Below are 11,218 nucleotides of genomic sequence, written 5' to 3'. Positions count from 1 at the left end.
AATCAGTGTTAAGAAAGAATGAATACATCTTGCTTCAACTATGTAAAGTTTCTTTCCAATGATCATGGATGTCTTCAAGGAGATTTAACACCCATTATAAAGCTGGTTTATGCTACCTTAAACTTAAATTTGTGTTTTGGAGGGAAGGCACTCTACATTTGGAAGCCAAAAGAAAAGCTACAGAAGTTGATTCACTTCTTCCTTTACCTGGTCTCTGAGACTCAAATTTGTGTCACTGGAAAGCACGTTTACCCTTTTGAGTGATCTTGCCACCTCACTTTCAAAGGATTCTAAGTATAAATTACCACAAATATTGAGGTCAATATTGAAATCCATGAAGAAAAATTTGCCAACCTAGTTCTTTTCTGATATTCTTGTTAACTAGACTTTTTCACAGCTGATGAACCTAACCTATCAATTTTGCAACATTACTTTCTTTTGTGCTTCTCAGATGTATGTCCCATTTCATAGTGTAAGGTCTCTTATCTAAATCTCATATTGAAATCTCATTTACATATGTAAGAAAAACACTATTTTGTTACTTCCCATTTTATTTTATGTTCCCTCTTTCCTCCATTGTTCTACTTAGTGTTATGACTTGCACATAGATGTTAAAATCAGATTCTATGAATGATAGAGTGTATGTAATATTTGCCATTCTGAGTCTTGCTTTTATTTTTATTTTTCTTAATTTGATGATCTTTATCTCTACCTGAAGATAGCAAATTTTCTTTTGTTTTCACAGAATACTAAACCTCAACTTTTTGTGTGTTTTACATGTTAACCAATTACTGGACACATATTCTGGATCCAGTCTTGGTTACTGAAAAGAAGGCATGCATTTACATAAATAGGCAGGTATCTCTGGGGTATGTTGAAATGGTACAGGTAAGATCTACTCTTGAATTTTGAGGAACTTACATACTGATTTGCATAGGGGCTGTTTCAGAAAATTTACAATCACATAATTACCCTCTCTTAGCATATGCTGTTCATAGACTTCATGGCAGGCATTCTGACTGATGTAGATGTATTGTAAGCCTGGAAAGAGACATGCATTTATTATCTACATATACATTTTCATTTAACTCAAGAGACATTTCACCTGAATTTATAGTTAGACTTAGAACAAAATCCCAAAGGAAATAAGTAAATAATATGTTCCTTTATGTATTCTTAGGATCCTATACTTTAACATCACATTTATAATTTGGCCAGTCAGTATAGTTAGACATTCAGAAGAAAATGATAACTGGATTATGTTATGAATGTATGTACATATTCCTCCAAAATTCTTCCTTTATATTTCAAGTTCTTTTTAAAAATTATTTTCTTACTGACTAAAAAAATTATATTTAGTCTTCTTATATATGTGTATGGTGCTGACAAATTTTCTTTTATGTGTTCCTTTATTCCTTTATGTGTTATGTGTCTATCCTTTTTTATTTCTGGAAAGTAAGCTCATCAAAGATCAAAATCCGGCTAGCCAAATCTTTCACATTTACATGTAATGCCACTTTCTTTTGGATTTCATGTGTTTTTGGTAACTTTGGTTTTAATTTGCATCGTTTTACTCTATATCGAAAATATTTCTGATTACAAAAGCAGAGTTTGGTGATCAGCAGTTTACAGCTATTTTCTGTAATTTAAATTAATCTTTCCTGGAGGGGAGATAGGAGCTCTATTAGACTTAGGAGGCCTGAAAAATTTAAGAGGCTCAGGAAATTTACACATCTTGTGGGACTGAGGAAGCTCAGAAAATGTCACAATTCAGAGTGTTACTTCTCAAATTTATAAAAACTAGGAGCTATTCTGGAGACTCTTCAATGGCTTTGTTTTTCCAGGCCACTCAGGGCTGAAGTTTTCATAAGTCATCATCCATATTGGGACCTAAGTAGCAACAAAATAATTTTATAGTTAGGAGTCATCACAACATGAGTAAATTTATTAAAGGGTAGCAGCATTCGGATGTTTGATGGGCTTTCTACTTCTACGTTGTGAAAATATTTCCAGGGCTCAAGAAAACAGTTTCTCATTAGATTAATCATTTTAGCATTGGTTATTGGCACATAAATATATCTAAGCTTTCCATCCTATGGATACAAGACTTCCAGCCCAACCTAGGTCTGCTTACATTATTACTGTAACTCCTAAAGGCTGCAGTAGAATGTGTAGAAGAAGTTTTTCTATCCTCCTTGGAAAATGCTTCTGTCACACAGGAAACTGTGATTCTGTCAACAAAAGCCTTACATTCATCACTTTCACACCCTGGTCCTCTGCATGGATTTGCATCACTGAATATTCTGAAATGCCATCAGTTCCATTGTCCTATTACATCCATGAGTAATATCTGCTGTTCTCTCTACCTCCATCTCTTAGTCAAAGAATAGGTTTTCCATCCCCTTGATGTTGTTCTAAACAAGTGTTTCTATTTTATAGAATCCACAAGATTGAACATTTAAAGCCTTTTGAAGTATGCTGCCTGTAACCTTATTCTTTTTTCTCCTAGTTATTTCCACCAGTTATGAATCAATAATAAATCAATAGTATGGTACCCACCAGACTTAGGTACGCATCAGTATTATGAAGAACATATTTCAATTGAAGTTCCTTTGAACCACATTACTCTACTATGTTTCAAATTGGAAAAAAAAATGAACCAGCACAATTCTTTTAAAAAATGGGGCTTCTTCCTGGTTGACTGGTGTATTTCTGATATTTTCTGCTTTTGTTTACTCTTTTAGCTTGCATAGAAAATGTGCTCTACTATATTAATTTTCAACATTTTCTATATGTGTTTAATATCATGTAATTTACTGGGAGATATTTTGATATAATTTTCATTGAATTTCTCTTCATAATAGTGTAAATGTTTTTCTTCCTCAAATACTTAATTTTAAACTACAATATCTAATGTGAGCTTATATGAGTGTCTATTGCAATTCATTGACATTAGGTTGGTGTCCAAATAACAAGGATATACTTAGCTGTCTTTTCTCTCTGCATTGTGGGCAAATAATGAGAAAATGACTGCCTACTGTGGAATGTCCAACATTCATAAGTGAGAAGTAACTTAAATTCAGTTACATAGTCAATGGAGTTCTTTTATGGGAGCACCAACCGGGTGTAAATACTATTGCAAATACTTCACTCTTTTTTTCCATTAACTTGAGAACTTTTATGTCTTAATCTTTCTCTTCTCTTTGGACTCCTTCATATTAGGCCAGTTCTGAGATTCAAATAACATAAAATTGGATCTTAAACATATCATGTCTTTACTTGATTACTATTTGTTTTTTAATGAAAATTGAATTACATAATTTCCTCTGTCTCTTCTCTCCCTCTAATCCCTCCCATATTCCCAACCTTGCTGTCTCTCAAATTTTATGGCATCTTTTTATTTTATTTGTTGTTATATAGTTTTTTCTGGAATATATAAATATAACTTGCTTAATTTATATGTTAACTATTATAATATGATTTTGGTACTGACCTCTTGGTATTGGTTAACCAACTGAGAAGTGTAATTTTTTTGGATAATTATTGAATATTAGGACACCGTGAACCTTAATTTCTTGGCATCTTATTTTTGTATCAACCAAGAATGGAAAATTATGATATCAGATGAGAATTGTTCCTGTAATCTTATCCTGAATTGAAACAAATTGCTTTATCATGCAAACTAATATTTTGAGTGAGGAATGACATCAAGTGTCTTTTGAATGATCTAGTTTCTCAAGAAATTAGCGTACATATTTTTCTAATAACTTCTACAAAAGATTTGTCATGTGAAAGAATTTTTATGAAGATTCAATGTCTGTTATAATGGACAGAACTTGAAGACCTCATTGTTAGATTCAGTAGCCATTTATTATCTATCAGTGAATGTTCCATGTTCTTTCACCAGAGTAGATTTGGGATGAAAGATGCTAATTTTTATGTAGCAGCTCTTTATCTAGATGCACATTTTCCTGCAACCAAATGCTATCCTTTAGTTGGGGCCAGCATAAGCCCATCCTTCATTTAAATCTTCATGTAATTGGAACACAAGTAGGTATTTTGGGATCCTAGAAACTAAAAAAGATTGTCACATTAGGACAGAATTTGCATTTCTCTCTCTCTCTCTCTCTCTCTCTCTCTCTCTCTCTCTCTCTCTCTCTCAGAATTTGCAAATGTGTCAGTGTGTGTGTGTGTGTGTGTGTGTGTGTGTGTGTGTGTAAAATATTGTATTTATAGAAGGGTTGATGTTAAAAGTTAGTATTCCATTTAGGCTTGAGAGATACATCAGCTGATAAGACTATTTGTTTCTCTTTCAGAGGTGTGGTTACCAGCACCCATATGGTGACTGACAACTCTCTGTAATTGTAGTTCCATGCCATCAATTTCTGTACTCCATAAGCACTGTATTCATGTGGTACATAGTTATACTTTCAGGCAAAACCTCATACGCATACATTAAAGTAAATGAATCTTGAAAAATGTTATACTTAATAATACTGACTTGTTTTAGCACATTGTGCATTCAGAACGTGACACATGACAACATGTCATCCTTTAGTTGCTTTTGTCAGACACTTAATCAAAACACAAGAAAAGTAACAAACACTTGCTGACTGATTTTTACTGTGACATGGACTTCAAAGGAAAGCGTATGCTGACTTAATATCTGTTAAAAAATAGAAATTATGTTGTAATACTATTATGAAAACACTAATAGGACCCTTTGAACTTGAAGTAACTTCTAGTAGGCTTCTAGTAACTTCTAGTAGTTATTGTTTCCCCCTTGACTATTCCCCTACCTTGGGATATCAAGTCCATGCAAGATTAGACTAATTCTCTTCTGCTGAGGCCAGAGCAGGCATAGCTACCCTGTTGAGGAAGGGATTCCACAGTCAGGCAATAGCTTTTGGAATAGATCCTACTCTGGCTATTGGGGACTCACATGAGGACTGAGGTTTACAAGGAAGGGGCAGCATTTGGACTATAAATAATAAACAAAAAAATAAATAGGGTATTTATTTATTTAAGTGCTACAGTTCATTTGCAGAGTGTTAGAATCTCATGCAAATACTCTAGCACAGATATGTAGCAGAGTCTTGGTGTTAGCATTCATTCTAAGCTCCTTAATACAGTTACCTGGCAACAGCCAGGAATGCCTGACTCACTATAAAAGGAGCTGTTTTCCCCCATCCTCTAGCTCTTACACTCTTACCCTCTTAATCTCTCACTCTCTGCCTCTTCTCTCCCCAGTTCCCTCCCCTACACACACACACACACACACATATTCATGGCCAAACTTTCTCTGTCTCTACTCCTCAATTCCCCTCCCCATGACCTAAATAAACTCTATTCCATACTATAGCTGTCCTATGGCTGGTACCTCAGGGGGGAACTGATGCCTCAGCATGAGCCCACAGAGGCATCCCCTTCCATTTCAGCATACTGAACCTCTACCAAACATACTCTTTCTGGTTCTTTCTTCCTTTTCTTTTTATAAAACACAACAGTCGGGGTTACTTTCTTAGGCTTCATATTGCCTTTCATGAGGTTATTGATTACTTAAGATGTGTCTTGTCATCTGTCAAAATTCCAACAGGTACACATACACACACACACACACACTCACACACAGTGAGGAGATGAGGAGTGTGTGGTATATGTGGATAGTGTCTGAGTGTCTGAGGGATGTACGAATGGATATGATTAACGCATACATGTATGAAATTGTCAAGAAATAAATAGCCCACTGTCAGTGGCACAAATTAGCTATAAACATCCAGAGGTCCACTGGAAGCTACAATAAACAATGCAGTCAGAGGTTGACACTTAGAAGCCCACCAGTTCCATGCAGCAGCATCCACTACAGTGTGCAAATATGTAGTGGACAGATGGGAGACACAGAGGAACAGAATAGTTTGAGCATTACAAAGGGAGTTAGAACTAGAAACATGAGGGTTTAGAGGCATAACCTGCTCTGAGAATCCTGCCTTGAACCTGAGACCATGGCAAAATCCCAGTAGGTACTGCCCCCAAGGAAACTCTGGTGTGTGGCTATGCAGCAGCATGTCCATGTCTGTGGCTCATATTACAACTAAAGATCATTTGGACATCCTAGTCTGGACTGCGACTTCAGGCCCCAGTTCGAGGGCTGTGCAGAGCTGATCTTACTTCTGACCTGCTACAGCCCTTTGGAGAGTATGCCTAGCCCCTTACCTGGGCATCATAGTAGAGCTGGCTCCTGAGGAAACAGGTAAGCCAGACAAAGATGTGAGAGTGACAGTGAGAAAGCTGTACTGGCCATTCACCTGCTGTGAGGCATCCCACCCTCACCACCTGAGACAGTCAGGAAAGCTAACATCAGCATCAGGAGAGTGGGAGAACTCTTTCCCCATCCCTAACCAGCTGTAGCACCTTGACTGGAAACCACAGTAGAGCTGGCTCGGTTGGCCTGAGTGAGCCATGAGAGCTGGAGAGCTGACTGTGCATCTTGTCTGCAGCATTGGGTCAGCCAGCAGGAGTAGTGCTGGAGAACTTGCCCAGGTGGTGCAGTGCAATAGAGCTATCCAGCTGGTTAATTCAGTTGCCACCCATTCCCAGTTCCAGGGTATCAAGTTGGTCCACTAGAACATCTGTCTAATTTATGAACTTCTGGAGTATATGAAAATGCTGGTCCTGTAGATCCAAAGCTGCAGGATCTCCATGACACAGGGTAATGACCAAGAGTGGTCTCTGCGAGAATTCAGTATTGATAGTGTAGCAGAATCCAGGTGCCTTGAACCAGACACACTGAAATGAATCTTGTCTAGCAAAATGTGTGGACAAAAGGGTATACTGTGGGATATATTGTGATATACAATAACTTCCAGGATGAGATGATTTTTTTTTTTATTTTTTTAGTGCTTTGTGTTTTGGTTCTTTAATTTTCTCTTTTATTTTCTACTTGGGAGGAGAGGATGTAAGGGCCTAGGGTACACGCAAAAGGAAAGAGATATGGGTAGAGATGTGTTGCTAATGCGGAATTCATAAAAGTTAATAAAAGGTAAAAAATAATACTTGTATTTAATCCATTTAACAACAAAAGGGTAGAAGATTTTTCTTTCTCTAATAAAATAATGGTTAAAGCTTATTTTTCATCCAGAACCAGTGAGTTCTTCCCGAGCTGGCACTTAGGCTTTTGCTCCATATGCACAGTATGTAAGTATAAGAGTGTCTGTGTGATTATTTTATGTAAATAGATTAGACAGATTGCTGGGCCCAACAAGTAAGTATGTGATAATGATGTGTATGTATGAAAATATGTGTGTTTATACATATTTGCTTGTGTAAAAGTTGTTCCTTCTGCAAGAGTGACTCTCTTCTCATGGTTCAATTAAAGTTTATTGTCCTAAACCTCCCTCCAGCCAGGCAAGCTAGAATCCATGCTTCTGGGTAAGAGAGAAAAAAGTGCCAGAAATTAATCCTTGATTTAATCCTCTGCTATTATGCAACCATTTTTAATCGCACAAACTAGCAGTTTTGTTTTTTTTTTTTGGTTTTTTTGAGACAGGGTCTCTCTGTATAGCCCTGGCTGTCCTGGAACTCACTCTGTAGACCAGGCTGGCCTCGAACTCAGAAATCCACCTACCTCTGCCTCCCAAGTGCTGGGATTAAAGGCGTGCGCCACCACTGCCCAGCAAACTAGCAGTTTTTAACCATAGAATTAGGTAGGAAGTTTTTAGGATTATTTAGAAGCTGTCAGTTAGCATTCAGAATAGTTAGAGAGCTATAAGGCCAGAAACCATCAGTGCTATCTGTAAGAAACAAGAAGTTATCAAAGCAACTATTCCCTAGGGTACTGACATTAAAGGCACATGACATACTAAGGGCATCACTGTTTATGTAGTTTACTCTTGGAATCCATGTCTTATGAGAAGGTTTTTCTTTTTTTTTTTTCTAAAATAACCAGTATATGGAAAATATAGCAAAACAGTGGGTAGAACTTATGGTAAGATGGAAAGAAAGGGTCTCTCAAGTGGTAGTTAGCTGTTATGTAGAGGGAGGACTGCCCTTTCTGGAAATAACCATCCCAAGATTGCAGTACCACTCCTGCTCAGAATGAGAAACAGCAAAGAATAATTGTGTGCTAAATAGTTTATTGGAATCATTATTCTATAGGAATGATATTGAAGGCATTTGTCTTCTGTTCGCCTGAAATAAATAAATAAATAAACAAGATCAGGGAGCAGAAAGGCACAATGTGTAATTTCAACATGTCCTAAATATCTTTTAGTTTCTTGCATAACTGTGTTAGAGTTAGGACATTTGACAGAGAGTGAATTTAAATCACATATATCATAGAATTATAAAGCCCACTCATGTTTTGGATGTATCCATGACCTATGTCTTTAGGAACAGGGTGGTCATCACTGGAGTTTAGAGGATGGTATGAAAAATGAGACGTTTAATTACCTTTTCTCTGCTAAGGAGCCAGATGGTTATGCAAAAAATGACCATAGGTAGCTTGGCTGTTCATTGTTTCCATGCTGGGGTGGGTTTCCATTCTGAGGGGGTCTTTGCTGGGGTCCTCCCTGTGGAGGTGGGCCTTGTGGAGCTCCAGGCTGAGGGGGTCTCTGAGGGCCTCCTTGTGGGGGTGGGCCTTGTGGGGCTCCAGGCTGAGGGGGTCTCTGAGGGCCTCCCTGTGGGGGTGGGCCTTGTGGGGCTCCAGGCTGAGGGGGTCTCTGAGGGCCTCCCTGTGGAGGTGGGCCTTGTGGGGCTCCAGGCTGAGGGGGTCTCTGAGGGCCTCCCTGTGGGGGTGGACCATGGTGGTGTCCTGGGTGAGGAGGACGTGGATGCTGTTGTGGTGGTCTCTCTGGTCTATTTACATCTTCCCCACTGCCATCATTATCACTGTCGTCACCATCACCATCTTCATTTTCATCAGAACCAGGAGGTCTTGGGGGGAATCCTCCAGGAGGTGGTTTCAGATGATGGTGACTATGTCCTTGGCTCTGCTGCTCTATTTCTATTTAATTATAGATCAAAGTAGATGAGTTTATACCTTCTCTTTCTCCCAGGCTCACTGCCCCCAACTCCCAACTTCATATCACTGATACATAATGAAGCTTAATTTATATATTTATCATATGTATTTTTCTTGTATCTCAACACTTGGAATGAGTATTTGTCCTTTAATTTGATGTGAAAAAAAGTGATTTTATGTAACTTACAATTCCCAGACATAGTGAGGAAAGGGAAAATATTCTATAAATATTACTTGCTAGAACTTGGTAGAGTAGCAAAATTATGATAGCAAGGTTTTATTATTCTTAAATATAAAATGGTATTCAAGGTCCTATAAGCATGTATAAAGCAAGAAGGAAATGTAAGAAAATTTTCCATTCTATTTTCATGCCAAATAGTTTAAGAATTAGTCAGCTGTGGATACAGAGCTGAGTAGAAAAAATAAATTTAAAATTGTAGGGAGCACAGGCTCTGTGTAGTTACATATTTTATGTACAATCATTGCACTCTAAGTGAGATCACTAGGGAAAGACAAATTCTTTAGGCAAACCATAGTATCACGGAGGATTTTAAGTGGGAACACCCAGTATGTGCATCATATGTAATATATTGCTTCAATCTGTGGAAGAAACAAACTGTCCCTTTTGATATCAAAGCCTCGCTTCCAGTGTGTGGCCCTGCTATACAGTCAATGTTGGGAAGGTTGTCTGTTTATCTCTAGGAAGCTAACAGTCATTATTTGATAAAATAAGGAAATGATAGAGATTTTACAAAATTGAATAATTACAGTGTAAAAGGTGCATAGGTCAATAGAGGATGGATCTGTCTTTACCTAAGAGCTGAGAAGATGTGTCTTCATAGGTGACCTCTAAGAAATAAGCACAAAGAAGGGGAAAGTTATTTATGACATCTTCTAGTTTCTGAGAATACTACCAGAATGGTTTCTACACTCAGTAGAAATGACTATTTGCTCCTTCTTGTATGTAGCAAACTTTACTGATACTCTTCATTAACATTTTCACAATTTCATGGATACATGATTCTATTCTTAATGTTTTACTTTATGATACTAATTTCTTAAATGTTATAGTCCAAGGTATTTCATTCATTGAAATAAGAAAAAATATTGCTTTCAATATAGTATACAACACAATAAATATTGCATAGCTGTCATTAAAAAAAAGAAAGAAAAATTAGGTCTAGCAACATAGTTCAGTGGCAAAAACCACTTGCCTAATGACTTATATTAAGTTCCTGAACCTATATTGTAAAAGGAGAAATCCAATAAGTTGGCCTCTATCAGGATGAACTTAAGCATACAAAAAAAAATTCAGACACATGGACAGACACACACATGCACACACATACACACACACACACACACACACACACAAAGAGAGAGAGAGAGAGAGAGAGAGAGAAAGAGAGAGATGCATATTTTTATACACACACAAAAATAAGTAAATATTAAAGTTATATTTAGAAAAAAATTATTCCCTGATACTTATAGCTCATGTTGCACAAAGTTTTAAATTTGTTAACTTTTGCTATTTCTTAAAAACATTCTTGATATGTTTTTAAATGTTCTTTCGTTTTCTCTATTCTCTGTACACAAGGCAAGCACCACCCACTACCTGTATTTCATAATACCATAGCAACTGAGTTTCCCTCTGTCAACTATAATATATTTTCATTAATCATCTACCACCTAAAATGTCTTTTTAAAAATGCACTCATATTATTTGTTGCAAGAATATTTTTAACTTATACTATAATTATAGTTTAAGCTCTAGAGGTAAACGGATAACTATTCTTCTCATAATTCTTTGCCTCAGTCCTGTTTTCATCTTCTTTCATTTCTCCCAGTCCTGAAATGTGTTACTCTAGTCCCATATCACTGCACCACTCTCTTCCCTACTTCATACCTTCATCTTGGCTCTGAGCTGAGCTCAGGACCAGCAAGGCTGCTGTGAGCAGGACCACCAGCATCTTGGAGGAGTCTCTAGAGTTGCTCCCAAGTTTGTGCTGGAGGAAGAAAGGCCAGAGTCTTTAAATGGAAGGTAGAACAAAGGCATCTTTCAGGTCCTTACTGTTGACTGGACCTGCCACAGCAGGATGCCATGCATCCCTGACTCTTCTTTGGGACTTTAGCCTAGCAGGATGCAGTAGGGAGGAAGTTGTCAAGGATTCAGGTCTAAATCATACAACATGGATTTGT

At 37.3% G+C, this 11,218-nt stretch overlaps 1 protein-coding gene across 1 annotated transcript in view; it reads right to left on the bottom strand.

Annotated features, from left to right (window-relative positions):
* The window catches only part of LOC116098372 (acidic proline-rich protein PRP33-like), a 53,578-nt gene extending 42,589 nt beyond the window's left edge, over positions 1-10,989 (bottom strand). Inside the window, exons 1-3 of the mRNA XM_031381012.1 lie at positions 10,926-10,989; positions 9,833-9,868; positions 8,506-9,001 (exon numbers count right to left, since the gene is read on the bottom strand). Coding sequence (XP_031236872.1) covers positions 8,506-9,001; positions 9,833-9,868; positions 10,926-10,989 — 596 coding nt within the window. The remainder of the gene's footprint in view (positions 1-8,505; positions 9,002-9,832; positions 9,869-10,925) is intronic.
* Between the last annotated feature and the right edge of the window lie 229 nt (positions 10,990-11,218).

The sequence above is a fragment of the Mastomys coucha genome, unplaced genomic scaffold, assembly GCF_008632895.1.
Source record: "Mastomys coucha isolate ucsf_1 unplaced genomic scaffold, UCSF_Mcou_1 pScaffold20, whole genome shotgun sequence".
Lineage (NCBI taxonomy): Eukaryota > Metazoa > Chordata > Mammalia > Rodentia > Muridae > Mastomys > Mastomys coucha.
This window is presented reverse-complemented; position numbering and strand designations above follow the sequence as displayed.